At 37.0% G+C, this 22775-nt stretch overlaps 1 protein-coding gene across 2 annotated transcripts in view; it reads right to left on the bottom strand.

The window, feature by feature from the left end:
* Positions 1-22775, bottom strand: part of KLHL1 (kelch like family member 1) — a gene marked incomplete at both ends in the record, with an annotated part of 238023 nt that overhangs the window by 162846 nt on the left and 52402 nt on the right. The window contains one exon of one of the 2 annotated variants that reach the window (XM_084276570.1): positions 8573-8755. The exons of the other annotated variant lie outside the window; for it this stretch is intronic. Coding sequence (XP_084132696.1) covers positions 8573-8755 — 183 coding nt within the window. The remainder of the gene's footprint in view (positions 1-8572; positions 8756-22775) is intronic. 2 annotated transcript variants of the gene reach the window in all.

Below are 22775 nucleotides of genomic sequence, written 5' to 3'. Positions count from 1 at the left end.
TTATAGACTCTTCTCCCTCCTTCTCCTGCAGATTAGAGCAGCTGCTTTTCATTCCATTGATTAACTTGATGATCAGAGACATTTTGAGGAATTTCCAAAGAAACAACAGAATAACAATTAGGTTAAAGCAGTGTCTGTGTGTTCCTTTTTGCAGTCTCTCCGGGATTTGTATTTTGTTCATCCTCTCAAAACAGAAATGGTATTCAATCTTTATGGAAAAAAAATATATTTAGGGTAGGTACAATATATTCAGTAGCAGGGAGGTACCACCTCTGTTTTCGAACATCCTGAGACACAATTCACCAGTGAATGCTGAAGTATTTATGTTGGCTATGTTCCAAGATGTGGAACTCAAAATTTAATTTTGGTAAAAGAATATTCGGAACTAATGAAGCATCTCCTATTATCTTCTATTGCCTGTGAAGACTATGTACAGCAATCATTGTCTATTCTGCCCACTAACTATGGTCTGCTCATAAACAACTTCTCTCTCCTTGAATTTCAGTTTTTCTCATCTCAGACCTGCTTGCCAACAGACAGCTAGGCTGATTTTCTACATTGCAGTTACTTGTTCCTTCAGAACAGAAATTGTTTACTTTTTCAGAGACAACAGACAAAAAATAATATCTGCTGTCTTAGGGCAAGAAAGAAATGTGATATATCTAATAAATGCTATCCGATCGCAAGCCTTCAGAGTATTAAAGGTTGAAAACCATAAAGAAAACCTGATGAACTGTGAGCTCTAACTTTCTAGAAAGACTTTAGTTGATGAAACTATGTATCTGTATACTATAAGTGACTAATAGATTCCACTTAGTAGTGACAAAAACCTGAGACTACTTATCAGTCACCTGAAAAGTACACAAAACAAGCTAAGTCTTAATGCTATCAAGTATTCCACTGGCTTCTCAAAAACATGCTCTGCGTGAATCATGCTACTGTTCACTGAAATTAAATTTTTATTTCTTTTAGAATTCGGAGTTTAAAATTGCATATTTTTAAAAAAATCGTATTTATCAATGCATCCATATGATTGTGTGTATATATTATACATGCATACTTTGACTTTTGTATCGGAAATAAAAGTTCTGCCAAAAGTCATATGACAAAATTCTAAATATTTTTCGCTGTTATTGTAAATTAAAGCTGTTACTGTGCTGCTAAAAAACAGGAGTAAATCTGAGAGTTAATGTGGTATTCGGCATCCACTTAGTGCGATTAGCGTGCTAGTAATTCAGCAGCATCAGATGAGCTCATTAGCATATCAGAATTTCACATTTATTCAGTAAAGAAGTGGTCAGTGAGTATACAACAGCTAAATTTATGAGAAATGTCTCATACTTCCCACTGTAACTGTTCATATTGACAGTTCATCCTGTCCGCTTATCTAATTTTGGAGAAAAATGGAACTAAATTATAAACTTTTTTCCCTTGACCATCTGAGTATTTTTATATTGGTTTTATATATAAGTTTTTTATAAATAATTTGTAAAGGCAATCTCCTTTAAAACCGCAGCAGCAGACATCAGCAACTAACAGTAACAACAATAATAATAATCATAACCCCGCAAACAAGAAAGAAACACAAAATCCCTCCTCATACCCATATATAGACAGGCAGATGGAATTTTTAAAGTAATTTATTAAGCTTGAAGCAATGGTGTTTCCTTTTTGTCTTTCCTCAAACATGATTTTCCTTCATTTTAATTTCTTTTAAAAAATATAGCGACAATTATAAGTTGTATCAGTAAGCTATGCTAAGTGATATTTCCTCTCTGCCCTCAGGACCATGCTTTTTGAGTTTATATTCTCTTTTTTTTAAAATTCTTACACTGTCTCCCAGACATTTAAGTGTAAATACAGTAAGTGGCTCCTAATCTCTCCTACCATACATAGTTTTACAGGTCATTACATCTCTTACCTTGCCACAATGTTTGGTTTGGAACTTTACACAAATATTACATAATCATTTCCACCAAACACCAAAAGTCTACCATAACTTTAGTTTGCTGACAAGTAATACACCCATCACAGACGCCAGACTTGATAGAGAAGTCTACTGTCCAAAACACTTTGCCAGTGTCAGTTAGTGTTTTGTTGCATCAGTTTTGAAGATATCTGCTATTGCAGCCAGTATCTTGAACTCCGTACTGTTTGGAACCAGTAGAAAGATGAAAAAAATAAAGGTAACATGAAAGGAAACATGAATCCAAACAACTTTTCAACATTTGGGAATGGGCAGGAGAGACAGCACCTCACAGCGATGAAGATAAAAGCTGATGAAGCTCAGGGTTTTTTCTCCAAAAGAAAAACTGCATACATAGTTGAATGTAAAAAGACAACACAATCAACTCCCTATTTGTGCACTTAATGATTTTATTATTAACTGTAACTCCAAAAAGGGGGGAAAAAAAGCTTGCAGGAGTAGAAATAGTTCAATTATAGCTCATTTCAAATACTGGAATAAATGTCAGAAACACAAAGATTGTATTTGATGGAGGCACGGCGATAGATCTGTGAAGTCATTAATGTAAGTGACTGCTTAAATATTTAGATTTTTAAGGTCAATTTGACATCTTTTTCATTTATTCTACTCCTTTCTACAAAATGATACAACAGAACATGATAAATTTCTCTTCAAAACTCATTCTTTCATTGATCTCAGGCTGGTCATATTCTTGTGTGTGACTTTCAACCCCTTCTTTTGGTGGCAGGTTGTCAGGTCTTGCTGAGCTAAGTTATTTTTGTATGGCCTCCTTTGTCAGTCTGTCACATGTCTGGTTCTGTTTGGGGTTTTTATTTATCACAGAATCACAGAATCATAGGGGTTGGAAGGGACTTCCAGAGATTGAGTCCAACCCTCCTGCCAAAGCAGGTTCCCTAGGACAGGTAACACAGATAGGCATACAGAAGGGTCTTGAAGAGATTTTATATTGTATATCACCCCCCGCCCCGCTTTGTTTGCAATCGTTCAATTTGAAAAAGGACTCAGTCCCCTAAACATAGATGTCCAGTCACAATTTCAGGTATTTTGGACTGTCTGAATAAACAGCATAGATCTACAGCACCCTTCTGGACCACATAATGAAAGCCAGGCCACATAAATAAAGGCATCTCAGGAGACATTAGGCAGCTGAACGCTGCTTTTTACTTTCTTCCTAAGACATCTCATCCTTCTTTTTTTCACACTCCAAAGTCCATTTCAGTTACTGCACCTACTTCCACTCCATAAAGCATTAGCATTAGTAGTGCTCTACTTTAATAACTCTGCACCTGGGTAATAAACAATAACATTTAGCCTTTGAAAACATCTCTGCAGTTCTTTTTCAGCACCTCCCTTTTAAATTTACCCTGTATAGGGTTTACATGGCAAGGTTTTAGTAGCATGAGGGCTGCAAGAGTACCTTCTGTGAGAAGATACCAGAAGCTGTCCCCATGTTTGAAATAGTCAGCTGGCTGAAAAAGGGACCCACCTCTTGCTGGTGCCACTTTTGTCAAAGCATATTTAATAAAGGGTAAAAAATGTTGTGCAAGAGAAGTTGTGAGAGAGGACTGAGAAAATATGAAACGCCGCTGCAGACATCAAGGTAAGAGAAGAAGGTGAGGGAAAAGGTGATCCAGGCACCAAAAAGAGACTGACCTGCAGCCTCTGAAGAAAACCATGCTGAAGCAGGTTGCTGCCCTGCAGCTTTTGTATGACCATGCTGGAGCAGATGGGTATGTCCTAAAGGAAGCTGCAGTCCATGGAGAGACTATGCTAGAGCAGAACCTGTGGCTCCATGGGAAACCCACACCAGACTGGCACATTCCTGAAGGACTAAACCCCATGGAAAAGACCCATGCTGGAGCAGTTCTTGAAGAAGTGCAGCCTGGGGAAAGTACCCACATGGGAGAAGTTTGTGGGGAGCTGTCTCCCATTGGTGGAACTCTATACTGGAGCAGAGAAAGAGCATGAAGAAGAAGGAGCAGCAGAGAGAACACATGATGAGCCGACATTTATTTTCACTGTCCTAATCCATTATTAACTTGCAAGAAATTAAACTAATTTCCCACAAGCTGCGTCTGACAGTAGTTGGTAAGTAATCTCCCTATCTCCCTGTCCTTATCTAAACCCATGAGCTTTTCCACCTTATTTTCTCCCCTTGCTCTACTGAGAAGGAGTGATAGAGGGGCTTGGTGGATACCTGGCAACCAGCCAAGGTCAAGCCAGAAAAACCAAGCAGAGATGTTTAGGTAACTTAATCTATAGATCTCCATTGATTACAATGAGATTAGACACATAGTTGTATCAAAACCACTGCTCGGCTGGATAACCAGAAATTCTTAAAATTTATGTTCAAAACACAAGGCCCATTTCTGCACATGCAGAATCTTTAACTGGTACATACTCAAATGTGTCTTTTATGTCTGAAAAAAGTCCAAGTAACAACAGAATAGTTCCTTGTGGAGGTAACAGAAATGAATTTGAAAATATTAATACCATCATCAGTATTAAGAAGTATTATCTACTACTTCTTAATTTAAAAAAATAAAGTTATTGATCAAGGAAAGCTTATATAAACTGCCTTCCTGTTTTCTAACTGATAGCAGGAATTTCTGTTGTTGTTCTGTCCCAACCATATTACTTGAATAAACTGGTTCTAAACTCATGGACAACCAGTCCACAGTTTAGGTGCAAGATCTGACTAAGGAAATTCCTCAAATCATAATTAAAGATACCTGGGAGTGAACACAGGGCAGCTATACTGCTTACACTGTGTGCTTTCACCGGCATCTGTTACTAACACAATAAAACAAGCTCAGTCTTAGGACTCTATATTGCACATTCTGCTTCTTTCATGTCCTGCTTTATAATTGTCTTTCCTTCTCTTCCTGATTCTTTATCCTTTCATCTCTCCTTTAAGCTTAATGTTCTCCATTCAATTTTTCATTTTATTGATAGTGTTTTTTTTCTTCAACTTCAGGTCCCGATAATAGGACCCACAATACACTGAAAAAACACAGCCTCTCTCCTTACAGAATTAAAAGAAAAAGGTAATATAAATTACAGTTTGATGAAAAAGTTTTATTAAATTTATCAAGATGATAACAAATAAAAGCCATTCTGCTTCAGAGTTGAGCATCCAAACCAGCTTTCAGTTTAATTTATTTCAGTATAGTGCAGTCCTCAAAACACTTGCAGAAAGATTTGGGTAGCCCTATGTCCTGGTTTTCATCTCAGATAGATTTAATCTTCACAAGAAGCTGGGGGAAGACTGTGACAGTACTCGCCCCTCCTCCCTTCTCTTTAAAGCCACAAATAGGTGTAGTGTCAAGATGGATGGAATCAACTTTCAACTGAACGCTGAGGAAGCAGATAACAACACTACAGCCAAGGGCTAGCTGACCATCCAACCACCAAGTACACGTCTGCTATGTAAGCATGACTGTAAATCAGTTACCTTACTCCATCTATAGTGGACAGCCTGAAAGCCCATTGAGCTCTCCTGCAGGGCAGTGTGCTCCATGCTGGGATCTCCCCTTGTGCAGAGGCACCTCTCAAGGTTATGCCTCGAAGTTGAAAGAAACCTTATCACACTAGATGCTCGTCAAGTGAATGGAGAAATTCTACAAATCTTGACTAAGTGATAGAAAGGTTCATTAATCCTTAATTAGTTCAGACATAAACTGTTGACTAGGTCTTGTCACCAAATCTTGCTACATCAGCGTTGTATTCACAATCAGATTTGTTAACTATTTTATATCAATATATCATTACTTTCCTGTACCAAGTGAAGTGCATTCACACCTTAATCCATCCACAACAGGTGACCCAAACTAGCCAAAGGGGTATTCCATACCATACAACGTCATGCTTAGCATATAAAGGGGGCTAGCTGGGGAGAAGGGGCTGCTGCTTGAGGGTGAGCTGGGCATCAGGTTGGGTAAGTAAATCCTATAGTATATCACCTGCTTTCTATATTCTAAGTACTGCTGTTATTTTCCTCTCCCTTTGCTGTCCTACTAAACTGTCTTTATCCAAACCCACACGTTTTCCCTTTGTCCTCCCATTCTCCTCCTCAACCCATCCTGTCTCTTGCCTCACCATGGCCTTTTGCAGTGGCTGCAAGGAAAATCTGCTCTGGCACCTGGAGCACCTCCTCCCCCTCCTGCACTGACCTTCGTGTCTGCAGAGTTGTTCTCACTCCTCTTTTCTACCTGCAATTCCTCTTGTTTTTTTCTTCACACACGCACTTAAATATGTTATCACAGAGGTGCTATCACTGTCACTGATGAGCTCATCCTTGGCCAACAGCAGGTTCGTTTTGGAGCCCGCTGGCATTGGTTCTATGCCAGGAGAAGGAATTTCTGTAGGGAAAGTTCCTTGCTGCTTCTCACTACCCTGCCTGAAGCAGAGGGATTCAAATCAGAATCTAGATGGTTTCTTCCCAATTATTATTTAGGATTATAACAGCCACATTAAAAACAAACTGCCTATTTCTGTGCGTGTCCATTCACCTCTGTCTGAAACAACAAACAGCAAACATTATAAAAAAACCTCTCAGAAAATTCAGAACACCCTTCATTTAGTCTTGTTAGACAAAATTCTATTTTATTCAGAACATAGTCTTCTCAATTCTGCATAGTTCAACACTTGTTTTTGGCCAGTTCTTTGAGATTTGGTCTTTTGACTGCAGATGACACAGAAGTAGAAAATGTAAAGTCTGATGTTCTATTAGAAAACATAAGCAAGATTTGGCTATTATTTCATGGTCAGTCTTTTATTAAGGTATTTTTCCAGCTCCAGAAGGATTTAGCTATGCTGTAGAATTGAAATGACAAATGTGAAATTAAATTTACTACTGAAAGGTGGTCGTACAAGTACAAACAGCTGCCTTAAAAACAGAGGAGAAAATGAATAGATGTAAAAAACCTAACAGTTTCCACCTTCTCCTTTCTACAAACTACACAGTTTACTAAAATATTCGAAATAGGCATCCATATTAATCAGGGCAAATGATACCAATTGTGGAGTATTTCTAAGTATCTAGTAAGTATTGTTTTTGTGAGTTAAAGAATGAAGATTCAGACATTTTTGCTTGTTTTTTTTTTTTACCTTATCTGTAAATGTGAAAAGCAAAAATAGAGCAAGCAGCTGCCAAGAGAGAACAAAAAGTTCTCTATATTTTTGAGAAATTATTTTTATTTTATTTCATTACTGTATAGGGATATAAAATTTGACAGAAAGTGGAAGGACTCAGGTCATTATCCTTCCAGTTTTCATTGTGATGGAAGGCACCTTAGGGCAAATCTTGCAGCTCTGGAACACTGTAAATGCAGATGGACAGAAGGACTGAAGTTTAATATTATTCCCTCTGTACCTATACCCATAAAGGAAAGATCTTAGTGATTTAGATAAAAATCGAATCATACCACAGCTACCAGGGGTGTATAAAGTGCCAGATGCATAATACATTTAACAGTGGCAAACAGCCTGGAACACAGGTGTTGTGTCAGCTGCCAAGTCAGCGGGTACAAACTGCCGGGGACTTTGCTGGCACCTGGGAATCCAAATATATCAAGGCAAAGAAGGAACACTAAGAATCGCAGCTCTTAGAAGACAGAAGAGTAGAAACAAAGTCTTAAGAATTAAAAATGCTGAATGAAGAGAAAGAAGATTTCTCCTTTTTAGTTATTATGGGAGTTGGAATATAGAATAACTAACTTTTCTGTAAAAAAAGAAAAATAATAGTCTCTGTGTCCATCTTCACTTAAGGCAGAAGAAACTTTGTAAGGTCCAAGTTGCCAAGATCATCTGATAGTATTCCTCTACTCCAGAAAGTAAATTTATGAGTTCAGAAAAAACACTGGCTGTGTTTTATTTCCCCGCTGGGGAGCCATAGTCCTGTTCTGGATTTAGTTCCTCAGCAAAGAAACCAGGGCACAAGCAGGGAACGGGTCACACTTAGTTTGCAGCCTTATACACAGTTCAAATGCAAAAAAGACTTGCTAACCTGGAAACTCAAAAAGTATTCTCTGTATTTTAACCTGAATTCTAGGACTGGGTTTTTATTTGTGTGCATGTGCTAAATCAAAGGCTAAGACCAAAATCTCAATGAAGAATAACTATTTTAAGCACTATTTGCAACCTAGAAAGACACAAAATTTCATATATACTGGCTGCTTTAATGTCAGATAGTCTTAGAGAATTTTAAAGAATATGGCATTGCTATGTACTGTGTCTGAGAGAATCTATATGACAGATCAATCAGAATATTACAGTCTTAAACTAAAAGTGATGCTGTGTCCAGTGCAGCTGTACAGCACCTTTCAGGAACTCCCCTTCCCCTCACATATGAAGAGCATGCTCATGATAAAGGTTGCTAGGTGAGTGCTACCTGAACATTTCAAATCTGCAAGCACCCCTCACCCCAACTTCAAATGCCCAACCTACAAACAAACATCACCTTCTGCAGCTACTCATATTTGTGATGCTTAAAGCAAGAGGGAAGTGGGTACCAAAGGCCACAGAAATAAGCATACCCAAAACATTAACTTTTAGTAGTTTCAGTATCTTTTGCCTATGCCCTACCTGTGTGCAGGTATCTTGCGATTCCCAGCGATCAGGATAACATCACAGAGCTGTTGTTGCTTCAGGTAGCTCTCCATTTTTCTGAAGGTTTGTTCTGCGTGGTGAACAGCCTGGTAGAATTCCTCAGAGCTGCACGAATCCATGTCACAGTGGGGTGGCAAGGGGTGGCTGGCTCCAGGCATTCTGTAAAACACAGGAGAAACTCTGCATTAGTGAGATGTGACCAGCTGTCTGGACCTCACCACTGGCTTCTAGTATCTGATGTAAGTAATCGATGCATCCTTACCAGTTCTCATCACGAGAAGGACAAGATGGAAAAATCTTACTATTTGGGAGGGACAACTAAACTTTCAATACCGATTTTTTTTTTAATCATAGACAGAAATTTATTCACTTTTTTCTTGATAAATTTATTAGAAATATAAGTATGAACAGCAGAAATTCAGTACATTAATGTCAAGCTTAATAGCATAGTTATGTCTTAATTATTGAACTATGATTGGGCTTTTAAATTGTTTTTAGCATTTTAGAACAGAATTATTTTACAGAATTAAACAAAATTTTATTTTTTTCTTAAATATTATCATGTACACACAAAATAAAGAAATAATAGGTAAACCAATCTTGTCTTTCCACTGATTCTAAAAGTGCCTATTTTAGTTCACTTCTTCAAATTCACATTCATTTTACATCACTAGGAAAGGAAAAAAAACACAACACTCTAATTCACCTAATTTTAATGAATTCAGAATATTTCCACAATGATAAAGAACATAGCTACTTTTTTAATCAAAAGCCTCAATAATACAAAGTAAGTTTAGCCTACAAAGGGAATGATGTATACAATAAAAAAAAAATTAGAAATAAGAAAACCCCCCAAAAATACCCAAAACACAAAAAAAACCCAGGACAAACATGGAAATAAATTTTATATCAGTATTTCAGTATACTCTTAGTTCAGATTATTCTGTTCAGTACTTCTGGCTCAGACCTTTAGTGGAAATAATTAAAAAAAAAAGTTTCTGCAAGTTCTATCCCTTGAGGAAACTAATGCCAGTGATTCCAAATAATTCACAACACAGACAATACCCTTGTCCTTTTTTAATATGAAATGAGATTGTTTCAAATGAAATCTTTAAGATTCTATATATCTTATAGTGTTGCAAATGAAGGATTTTGTCGATGAAGATAACTAAGTTTTTACTTCAACTAGATAAATACAAAACAGTTTACATAATAAACAGAAGACCAACAAAGGACATATTTTGATCTAGCATATAAAAAGACATTATCAATTTATTCAAAAAAATCTGTTAAAAATTTTATCAACAAATTCTGTTAAAAAAGTACTAAGGAGCATATAATACTTTTGATAATTTGCAGTAATAATGCAACAGTTTCATTATGTACATTTTCAGATTAAGAAGTTACTATGTTCTAAGGATGATACTAATAGACCTGTAGATCTGTAAAATGACACAATCTGCACTCCTGGTACTCAAAAAAAATTGACAAGTGCATAAAGATAATAATTAGAAAAGAAAACAAAACAAAACATCTAGTAAAATAGAACACAGTTATCTTATTAAAAAACAAACCCAAACAACCAAAGCTTTCATATTTTTATTGACTCCTAGTAGACTATAATATAGTTGGGAAAAATAGTATTTTCTTTTGACATATACCAGTGATTTACTTTTGAATTAGTTTTTGTTCAAAAGTGTTCCACATGCTCTCCTATAATCACTGCACAAGGGTCCACAGGGGAAAGGAGGAGAAGCTCGTCCATCCTTCTGTCACAGTAATTACTGGTCTTCACAGCACTCCTTTAAAGTAGCTGGAAGCCTGCATAATTGAAGGTGGCCTGCAGATAATTTTACAGAGAACCAACCCAGTTACCTTTGCAGCTCACACTTGTATCTATACAGTGCTATATACAGGTGCTAACTTACTAGAATGAGCTGCTTTTTAAAATTATTACCCACAGTAATTTCACTTGTGCGGCATTAAATTGGATCCCAAGAAATTATCAGGCGATTTAAATGAATCGGTATTGCCATTTGTTATACGGGTGAGGTTACAATATGCATGAGCCTGTCTATAGGAAATTGAAGTGGCAAAATTTTATTAGCTGCAATTCCTCAACAGAAACAGTTATGAAATGGTGATTTAGACAGGAGCATTTCCTTAACTCCGTTATATTCAGCCTTGTTATACAGTCACGTAGTTTATCTACCTTTTTCAAACTCACAATGGATAAAACAAACTTACTCATTCGGTGAAATAATCTGATTGTATGTTCCGACCAACCCGGACTGCCAATTGAAATGATCAGAAATCCAAGTTTATTTTCATGCTTTTGGATGATTAACAAATACATTTCACATAACATTGTAATGATGGTGCTAGGCTCATTAGTATGGGCAGTGGGTAGGTATTTCGGCTTTTTTCTTCCTTATTTTCCCACCTCAGTTTGATTGTCGCCCCACGCAGACTTCTTCAGTTTTATTGCTGAAGAATTAGAATGACAAGTAATTTGCAAGAAATAAATCAGTGACTAATTTGGTTGCTAGGGTTAAACAGGCACATTTCTTCCCTTCCTCCGGGGAATTCATAAGTGGCAACAGCAATTCTGAATGAGTTCATATTGTTTGTCAATACAGAACTTAGGTCTAATTAGGAATTTGATGTCATATATTAAGAAGCCAAACCTGGAAGTGCTGGACGTCCATACATTAGAAGCGCACGGGGAGCACTTCTCAGTGGCTCAGAGATTCTGTGCTTTTTGTCATTTTCATTATTATACACAATATATGAACATTTGAACATATAAAGTATGAATCCTGCTCTTCTCAGCTATTCAAAACATGCTGCACTTTTCAGGTCAGGAGAAAGAAGTGGAATCACAGGATGTGCTCAATTGGAAGGGACTACCATTAGAGGTCATCTAGTCCACCTCATCTGCAGTAAGCAGGGACATCTTCACTAGATCAGGTTGCTCAGAGCCCCATCAAGCCTGACCTTGAGTATCTCCAGGGATGGGCACCTCCACTATCTCTCTGGGTCACTGGTGCCAGTGATCTACCATCTTCATACTGAAGATTTTTTTCCTAACATTCAACCTAATTCTCCCCTTTTTTAGTTTAAAACCATTACTCCTTGTCCTACTGCTACCTGCCCTTTTGAACAGTTCTTCCCCAGCTTTCTGACAGGCATCTTTCAGGTACTGGAAGGCCGCTATAAGATCTCCTTGGAGCCTTCTCTTCTCCAAGATGAACAAGCCCAACTCTCAGCCTGTCTTCACAGAAGAGGTGCTCCAGGCCTTTGATCATTTTTGTGGCCCACCTCTGGGTGTGTTCCAAGAGGTCCATGTCCTTCTTGTGTTGAGAGCTCCAAGGCTGGACATAGTACCCTGGCTGAATTTATACTAGCCCCACAATGTTAGACCGGGATGAAATGAGCTTGGTCTATTTTGTTCTGGAATGACTAGACAGTGTTTGCCACAAATGTTGCCCTCTTTCCTGCTTGCCCTTTATAAACAATGCTTTCCACCCTCAAACTCATCAGTGTATCTGTCACTTAGCAAGTCATTAAATGACTACTCATATGCAAGCGCTGAAGGCCCAGCACGTTTTCAATTATTATCCTGAAAACCAGAAAGTAACAAGCTTAGAAGACAATAGATTAATCCTTTATTTATTTTCTAAGAAAGCCCAGATTAAAAGCCTGCTATTTATCCCATTCAGGAGCTACCTCGTCTTCATTACAGATGCTCTGTCTGCATAACTGATGCTTTAAAATTGCTTTAAATTCGGTCAGAAGCTTGTTGTAATAGGAACTAGTTAAAAGAGCTTCAGCCAGCAAATACCAGATACTTTCTACCAGTTCATGACAGGAATGTATAGGTACTTATGGCCAATAAATAAAACAAACAAACAAAAAAAACAACTCAGCACTTCCTGCTTGCATATTTTGGTTTTGTGTGCCTTCTGCAGGAACTCCAACACAAACTCACCAGAAGATTCCCCAAGTCTTCTGAAACCCTTTTTAGCACTTGTGTACCTCAAAACCCTGTAACCAGTGAGGAGGACAGATACAAGTCTTTTTTTTTTTTTCATATTCTTTCTCATTTGGAAAGTGCAAAATATTAACTTAATGTGGGAATTTCAAACACTAAGGGGTTATTCAGTCTAGAACTCTTTTTTTTTTTTTAATGTTTAAATTACTTAGTACAGAAATAAGGCGACCAAACCTTTCCCAAGATGACAAAAATGATGCTGAAGGATGAGAAAACGCAAAGGCTCAAAAAAAAGTCAACATTACAAAAATCTGCAAAATTTTAATAAAAAAAAGCATTAAAAAGGAAAAAATGGACAGCAGCAACTTGTACACATTAATTTTCAGCATTAAGAATGCTATGCTGTTCTCAAAAGAGAAATTTTTCAAAAGCCCAAAAGTGTCGATAAGAAAATTCAGCCTTTGAGCCTTTACAGCTCTTAATATAGTGTATACAGAAATAAAATCTTAACTCTGAGTATATAAAACATCTGACTCTACAGTGCTCCTCTTTTCCTAGAAAAAGCACTTTGATTTGAATGAGTGTGCTGTTCTCTAATCACCTTTTACATGCTTTTAACTTCTTTGAAAAAACCCAGGTAAAACAGCAGTGAAAACCCAGCCAGGTTGGGTGCACTATTCCCTCCTTTAATTAAGCACCTAGGTAGCCCACTGTAAATAAAAAGGAAAAGGCACTCTGGCCAAAGGTCTCCTAGGGACACCTTGAAGACCTTCAGCCTTTTTGTCCAAGACGAGGTTTATTCAAGTGCACATGTATTAGGTCTCTGTGGCAAGACAAACCCAGATTAATCATCAGAAGAGATACTTTAGACAGACTACATGGTACTCCACAATTATGCATGTATCTAATCTGCTGTCCCCTGCACCTTGTACAGTTGTTCCCTCTTCTAAGCAGTAGCATATCCTGAGTAAGGTTCAAAACAAAAAAAAGTATCTTGAAATAGAGGTGAGAGAATGGGGTTGTGGAGTGTCCTTCTCTGCAGATACTCAAGACCCATCTGGATGCCTAACTGTGCAATATGTCCTAGGGAACCTGCTTTGGCAGGGGGGTTGGACATGATGATCTGTTGAGGTCCCTTCCAACCCCTACAATTTTGTGATTCTGTGATTGTGTGAATTCACATAGCTTGAAACTACACTGTATTTTTCTGAGTAAACAGAGGCTTAGATATAGAAATGGTTTGCATTCCGAAAATGACAGTCACAGAGGTACACACAACAGCAGAATTGCATCACCGTGCAAAGCAGAGTCCTTTACAGAGTACTTAGGTATTTTACATGCTCAGTTGGAATATATTTCTCCTAATACGAACTGAAGCCCTGGCCTCAAATAAAGAGCTCTTCAATCAGAAAATGTTGTGTCACTTCACTGTTAATGGGATAGCAAAATCTTCTGCATTTAACTATTTTTTTCCTTCACTTTTCACTTATGCAGGACTGATCATGCAATCCTACCCAAAAGCAGTCCAATATAATCTAGCTTGCATTACTGGATAGGTATCTAAAGTTTGTAGTCAAGAAACAAAGTATATCCAGTTCTTCAGTGAAAAAAGTATTGTTTTGCTATTTATAACTTGCAAAAGCATGTTAGAAATACGCCATATGCAAGACTGAAATAGTCTTCACAGAATTTGTTCTCTAAAAATTGCTCACTGAATACTTAGAAATCAATAACCTCTAGAATTGCGCTAATAAAGATGGACTGTCAAAAGTCACGGTTCTCATTAGCGATCACTTACAAAAATGCAAGAAAGAGCATTTTATAAAGACTTTAAACCATTTACTTACAGCATCAGCAAGGCTGAACTTTTTTGTGATCAAAAGATATGCTGTTCATGCTGCTACCAGCAATTATATTTGCAACTAAAGGCTCTCTATCCAGATTTTCAGCAGGTTGTTAAAAATTTCTTTTATGAAAGCCAGAGCTAGGTAGAAATGTCAGATAAAAAAAAATAAATCCTTCTATGTCCAAAAGAAAAAAAAAAAAAGAGTCCAGTGCAGATTGTTTTTATCATTCTATAGATAAATCTGCATAATGTAATAATATAAAAATAACAAAGTGCATTGATTAATATGTGCAGAAAATGTAAATATAAGTAACCTTTCTAGGAAAGAAAAAGGGGGGGTGTGGGATGGTGGTTTGTTTTCTTTTTTTTCACTTTAGACAGAAAAATACAATACTGTGACAAGGTTGGAGAGAGTTTCATTATTATATAGTTGTTTTACATTATATCTATAAACCGTCTTAAAAGGCATACCAAAATATTTACCTGGAATGCTTTGTTTCATTTTTACCCATGTATGAAAAAATGTATGCATAACATTTTTTATGAAAATGCAATACATAGAAGTGTTCTGATACAGAAGTTCCTCACTGAAAAATGCCACATCCATGCTACTAGGTATGTTTACTTTCCCAAACAGGTATTCTGAGAGGCAAAATGAAAGACTGTCTGGACAGAAATGGTGCCATTACTGACAAAATATAAATTTTATATACCCCTTCAAGTGAAAAAAAAATTGTTAGCAACTGGTTTTGCTCAATCTATGCAAAATTTCCAAGCATGCACGTTTTTATTAAATAGCTAGTTTTCAGACCTGACTTCACTTAATTTTGCATATTAATTTATTCACATTGCTTTTTTTATTTTTTAATTTAAGAATGTCAGATCTCACTTTAACAGCCGTTGAGACACCTGATTTTATTTGTATAAGGAGATGACTGGTTCGCATTGTCTTTCAGATTTTAATAACCTACAGATGGTAATTTATAAGTTATCCTTCTTCAAAACCTCTTCGCAAATAAGAGCTGCATGTTTATTTTAACAATTGTAATTGTAATTTTATAATTATTGTAAGTATTAATGATAAGTATTTCTAAGTGACCTCGATATTCAAATATTTTCAGTAACATTCATATATTTACATAATGTCAGTTAAAAGGTTAATGATTTTGCTTCAAATGAGATGCCATTCAGGAAAAAAAAAATGCAGAAAGAGATAACGTATAATGAAACTATTGAAAGGAAACAGTGGTGCAATTACAACAAAATTTTACCAGTTAATATGTGTAAAAAGTGTCAAATTACAGTTACCTGCAGACTGTGAGTCTGATTCCATTATAGGAGACCTGACTGGGACAGGGTAAGAGTAAAGAAAGAAAAATCTGATGGCCTGAAAGACTTTGCAATGGCAAAAGGCAGAAAGAGACAACACACCCTGCACCATAAAGTAGCAAAACATCGTGTACTGATTCTGTTGTCCCTAGCAAATCCAAAATCTCCAAATCGTGTCTAACAAATAATAGATAGTAGAAAATAAAGCATTTTTTTTTCCCTGACAGTTGAGTTGCTTCACACGATGTGTGTTCTGTGCAACCTCCATCAATCAAAGCAAGATGCTACCTGGGGTTTTTTGTGTTTTTTTTTTTTTTTTTTTTAATTGCCTTTATTCATGTTCATAGGCAAAAGAAACAAAAATCACAAAAAAACCATTTCTCTTCTTAATATCTATATTGCTTTTTAAGGTGTCTTTGAAACACAACTAAGGCCTCTTACCGCTTCTTCTTATCATGTAAAAATGTAACAATTTTCTGCACTACAGCACGATGGAAAATTCTTTCCTGCCTAAAATCAGTCCCATTATCCTCTGAAACACATTTCAACACACAGATGATCCTTTTATAAACCCTATTTCAAGTGTCTGTAATTTCCTCAAATCCAGAGCAAACTTTTGAGGAACTGACTTTTTAAGGGTCATCACCTTAGTTGCACCAGGTGCCTGACAATGGTGGTACTAAATGTACCTCCACAGACCATTGCCCAAGCCCTCATATGCTCTTGACAAATTACACTTTGTTCCCATATCTTTGACCTATTCTGCCTTTATGCAATCTTGCTGTGCAAGAAGGGAGAAAAGATGCTGACTACCTGCTGGACTGCTCTTTCCCACCCACAGCTAACAGCACATCTTCTGCTTTTCCAGCTTTGCGTGCCCACATAGGAAGCGGTTTGTTCCAGCTGTTCTTGGAAAGATAATGACTAATGTAAATGAACATACATACAGCTCTCCTAGCTACACATAGACATGTTTTAATGACTTGGAAATTTACTGGTATATTTTCCACATTCATCTTGCTAATAGAGCTTTTTGATCTTACTGTCTGAATGTATTTTTGTGTGTTTTGGAGGGCACAGGAAACTGAGCTTGTAAGTATAAAGCCCTTCAAGCAGCTACTAGGTGCATCTAAATCTATACAATGAATCAGCCTCCTGAAAGGAGGCAAGCCTTTCCTCTTGGAAAACAGGAAAGATGTCACAGGAGACCTCAATTTTTAAATACTTGTGCCACTGAAGAACAACCAAGAAGCACAAACACCTTTCCTTATGTTACTGTCAGTTGTTCTCTATTTCTAGCTCAAGACTCGAGGGACCCTCGTTCATTAAAGAGTGAGCCAGCTGCTCTGCCTTCCTTCCCTCTTCCCTTTTACTGTTGGAGAAGCAGACAAAATTCTGATGGCAAGGAATCAGCTGAGCTTCAGACCAGGAGTAAGGTTACTACTTCAGACATGTATTCATTCCTTTTCCTTCCCCAGCCCCACCAAAATGATTTCCTTCATTCACCATGTGTTTTCAGTTAAATGAAGATTTTGACTCCAAGGAAGAATAATAGTAAATCAATAAATCAGTGCCACTGCACAAATTAAATCCCTTATATTTTTTGAGACTGTTTGCTTCCCATTATTAAAAAAAAAAAAAAAAAGCTGATTTATGGTCTTCCAAGCCTCTTATGGTAGATAAATACATGAAACAGGAAAGCATCCTGCATTCATCACAGGCATCAAGCATTCATAATGCATTCACAGTACATTCATACTTTAATTACCCGATTGGTAATGCAATAGGGAAACAGTCTCCATTATAGAGACAGATTGTCATCATAAAACTTTTTTTAATACTTTGTTTAAATATTTTGTAGCATATATGATTCTACATTTCTACCAACCAGAAGTTGAATACGAAAGATTATTATGATTCAGACATTCAAAACTACAGTTTTAACATATATTCTACTTCCCTGCAAAAGCTGAAGTCCTCCAAGTTCTAAAATGTAACAACAAAAGTATATTCTTTCTGCATAGTTCATGTCAAACATGCAATTTTAATTATTATTGGTAATAATTTATATTAATTACCAATTACCTCCACTTCCTTTGATTCTATCCATTAATGAATGTAGGCAAATAACAAGAGTTCATGAGGTAGCTGTATGTGAAGGAAAAAGCCACCTGAGAGGTTTAAGTTGGATGAGAAAGAACTTCATGTCTGCTGTGGCACTTACAGAGTTATTAGCCAGGAAGTCTAAGACAAAGGGTAAAGGCTATTGTAAAGGAGGCTAATGTTACTGGCCTGAGTAGTTATATGTGACAGGTTGGAGATGTCTTTTCCTGTCTTGCAGATGTGAAGTGCTCATGATGACTACTCTTTCCTCTGGCTGAAAAGCAGCAGTAAGCAGACAGGTGCAGGAAGAAAACCAAAAAGCAGATGACAGTGGAAATGAGAGAAAGGTGATTGCTTTTCCTTTCTTAATAGCTCCATAAATTCATGACACAGTATTGTGTACCACCACGCACTATCATCTAGCAAAGGCACAGACTCTGCACTCCCACAAAGCACAGACTTTCACAGTTTGCTTGATGTTGAGTTGTTATGATGACTTATTCCAGATGATTATCTGCACTAAGCCTTCTTGAATTACTTAAGTAGTCAGACATAATATACCAAAATAGCTCTCCTGTATCATTAAAATTATTCCCTTATCCCCCAATGCTACCTTTTACCAGGTGGCAAATGCCAAACGTGTTTGCATTTTGTAACTCTGCTCAAAAAAATGAACTGGGTTTGAGCCTGAAGATAAGCGTGAAGGGATATTGTTATGCACAGTCTGCCTTTGTACCCTTTGCAGAGGGGAAAAAAAATGTGAGCAGCTGGAAAGACTATCCATCCAGGTCTGCAAAGAGACTCAGGTCATATGACCGGTACCAGATGTGCCTCTCACAAATAAAAACTGCCTTCTGGTGTGGCTATTTACAGTTGGGGTTTTTTTGTGTTTTTTATTTGTTTGTTGGTTTGTTTTGGTTTGGCTTTTTAAGGTATTAACATTTTGGTGGATGGTAAAAACCTTCACAGAGAAAAAACAGAGGTATTAAGATTATTGTGCATGGGCTAACTTTTGTTCATTCCAGAGTAATTCTTAGAACATAAACTTTATCCACTGAGACTATTTTTTCATTTGTTTGTTTTATTATTCATATTTTGTAGTCATTGATGAGATTCAGAATAGTAAAAGATTGTCATGGTGAAAGGCAAGAAATGAAAAGAGGGTACCCCTGCCCATGGCAGGGGGTGGTTGGAACTAGATGATCTTTAAGGTATCTTCCAACCCAAAACCATACTACACAGACGCATGATAAAAACACAAAATACCATTTTGAACTCACTGTAACTTCAGCAGAGCAATTAAAGAAGTTGGTTTCAGACTTCAGTGTAACAAGGAGCTGGCATCAGTTAGCATTTTAATTCAGAAGTGATGCACATAAAGTAACTTGTGGTTTTATCACTACCCATCACTTATGCACATGCTTCCATACAAAGTGAGAATTTTACAGATGCAGGCACTGAAGACTACATGCTCAGAAACTGCTGAAACAAACAGCAGACTCCTCTAATATGCTACAGAAAGGGAACTCCCGTAACTTTCAGCTGGGTCTGCCTATAAATCCATTAGTTGCTGCTACCAGGGGTATCTAATTCTCCAACAACTGCCACTTCATAAACTTCATAAAATCAATGCCGCTGGCACTAACATAGCAGCCCTCTTCTATGTTAGTCCTGTAACTACACTAGGAATAATGTAACTTCAGATCAGAAAATAGAAGTAACTGCTGAATTTACACTTCCCACTGGGGAGGGGAAGTGGAGGGGAGAGGAAGAAAGGACAGGAAGGGACCAGAAGGGAAGAAGTGCAGGGCATCCTCCAGGTTATGCGACAGTCAAAAGGCTTTTTCACCCTGTTCCCAGCAGATGCCTCTACAGCTGCTTTTGTTTCCTTCCTTACAACAATGCTGTATTTTCTGAATTGATGGCCTGCATTACGCTTAAGAGAGATGTTAGTGTCATGTGTTAACTATCTTGTCATGACAAATGGCCATATCTACATGGAAAACCTAAGTAAATTAGCTGACACAGTTACTCATTCAGAGTGTGTGCATAAATACGTACAAGCATGTAGATCTTTCTTTTATTAACAGACATTTTCTTCCAGCATTTAATTTATGATACAGGCACTTTATGTAAACAGATAACAAATATGTGAAGGATTGTAAAGGCATACAAAAAAGACAAGCAAGTATTTTATTACTATTGCATTTAGCACATATTTCAATAAAATTTCAGTGTGTTGCTGCACTACGTGCCAATATTCAGAGGTTAAAGCACCCTATGACTGCAATGGAAATCATGTCAAAGACCACAGAAAGCCAAATCTCTAAAAATCCCAGCTTAAAATTCTCCTTCTGTGTGTGCATGCGCAACCGCCTCCCCACAACCCCATTCACTAATCTGTATGAAAAATGCTTCAACCCGCATCCTGTTGCCAGACAAGCTTTTAGGGAGCTTGCACAGCACTCAATAGCAAGAAGCATACAACCTCTTTAAGCCATTTGTTACACACCTATCAAGTGTCACCTCTCTTTCGGTGAATTTCATGGTCCTGACATGCCTGCCTGCATGTGCAAACCAGTAGGAAAGATACATCTGAAATAAAGTTATAAATTGTAGGTAATTTTGTGACACTGTTTTGAAGTGTCAATATATATTTTGCTAATCTCAAACCCAGCAATTACGACTGACAATTTGGTGAATCGTGTCTAAGATGAATTTGACGAATTCGGCTTCTACACTACAGGATCACCACAGCCCTGGGAACATAACTGGCAAGCAATTAAGAACTATATACTCCATAACAGCTACCAAGCATTAACCCTGCAAATACCCAAGCTATGTTCTTTACAGTGTGTTCGATATGAAAAAGGTCTAATGAATTTTTCATAGGCACGTATAGTAGTAGCACAAAAACCTAGCTGTTAATATTATTTTGGTCTATCACAGTATAGAGAGCAGTGTAGGGCAGCCTGTGGCATAGTTAGTACTTACTTTATATGACAGAGGAAGCATTAATTTTTCCACGTAACTGTTTGTGATTTAAAGATTTTGCATATATTTTATCCAGAGCATGACACAAACTTAAACACAAAATCTGGAATTTGGGGGTGCGAGGGTGGGGGGTGGTCTTGGTTTTGTTTTGATTTGTTTTGTTTTCCATGCAATTTAACTCTTTGTACCCTTCTACTTTGGTTTAGTTGTTTTTAAAACATGAGGCAGCCACGGCACTTCACTCTCTTTACAATCCACAGACTAGTCTGTACACCCCAAAGTAGATAAGACCTTCCCTTTCACAGGCAGAGAAGGAACCAGGTCCAGAGAACGAGTGCTCTGACCACACAGCTAACTGCAAAAGGCACAGAGGTGCGAACAAGGCATTATGCACTGGACATATGCAAAGGTACTACAACAGGTATGGATGTTTAACTTCTTTATAGAGATAAGAGGGTGAGACACTCATGCCTGTGATTCCCATGCAGATGAAGGTACTGCCAGGAATAGATACGAAGAAAAGAAAGGTTTAAGGACATTTCTTTTTCTCACCTGCCCTACACTGGCTAGTTTATGAGGACTCCCACTCAGTACGATGGCCTTTGTGGATCTCCATTTTGCGATACTTCGCCTTCTGCGTGAAACATTTCAGGAACCTAGGTATCCTGTTTTTAACTGTGGGTACTTGATAGTTAGGCATTCCAATACTTAAAACTGCAGCAAGAAAGCCTCCTCTGCAAGCTGAGCTCCATGGGTGACAAAAATAGAATTTCAAGATTTCTGAAATACATTTGTATCTACAATCAATTTAATGCAACACTGGCATACATGAACAAGGGTCTTCAGTAGTATTTTGTGACAACACTAAAAATTTCCTCTTCTGCTTCCTTTTTTTTTTTCTTAGACTCATATCAGCACAATTTTTTTCAGGTAATTCTTATTCATTCCCACTTTTTGTTTGATACAAGGCAAGAGAAACAAACTACAGGTCAAGTATATAGAGATAAAAAGTATTTACAGCTTTTGCGTACCTTTAATGACTGTGGACATAAAAGAAATTACATAAATTCCCTTATTGTCTCACATCAACTTTAAAGAACACAAACAAAAATTATTTGGCTGTATTTTAAATGTGATCCATATAGAATATCCATGAACTTGTAAAAAGTTAAAAAAATAAGTAAATCCCTAATTCCATATAAAAATCTGTAAACCCTTAATTTTTCAGGTCTACAGAAATGTATGTGCTTCCAACTAGTTTCAGTGAACCCCACATCACCTCAGAATTAAGAATTAATGAATAAGATTTCTGACCAGACTTGTTATAACAGGTTAATCTATACTGTTATTTTTGCACCTTGAAAAGTGAGTGCCTACTCAAGTCTTAAGTCTACATGATTTTATTTGTTTTATTAGAAGTGCTTGCTTTTGCTTTCTAAATGTGTATGTTCAAATGCCAAGCTAATTTCAGTGCATATAGACTCATTAGAAGAGCCTTCCATTACCTGATTATTTGAATCAACCTCAGAGTATAAAGAATAGTGTAGCTGTGAACTATATAATTTTTCAAGCAGTAGTTAAAACGTGTGATTTGGCAGATTTTTTCCCCCCTACTCATATATTCCTTTACCTTTGGGATAAAAATAAAATTCTAGTTCAACTATACTTCAAAGGACAAGAATTTAAAGTTCATATCAGTCATTTAAAATGAATTAAAAAGTACATCTTCAAGAACCCCTGCAACCTTTATAAAGCTGTCAAATAGCATCAAGATATGATTACCACAGCCAAATTCTAAATAATGTCTCAAACACTTTAGATCATGCAGGAGTCAATTACATAGTTTTATAATGGGCTATTCATTCAACATAATTGATGTGATAGCCATCGGAATCAATATCAGTGAAAATATA

This window comes from Gallinula chloropus, assembly GCF_964237585.1.
Source record: "Gallinula chloropus genome assembly, chromosome: 1".
NCBI classification, from domain to species: Eukaryota; Metazoa; Chordata; class Aves; order Gruiformes; family Rallidae; genus Gallinula; species Gallinula chloropus.
This window is presented reverse-complemented; position numbering and strand designations above follow the sequence as displayed.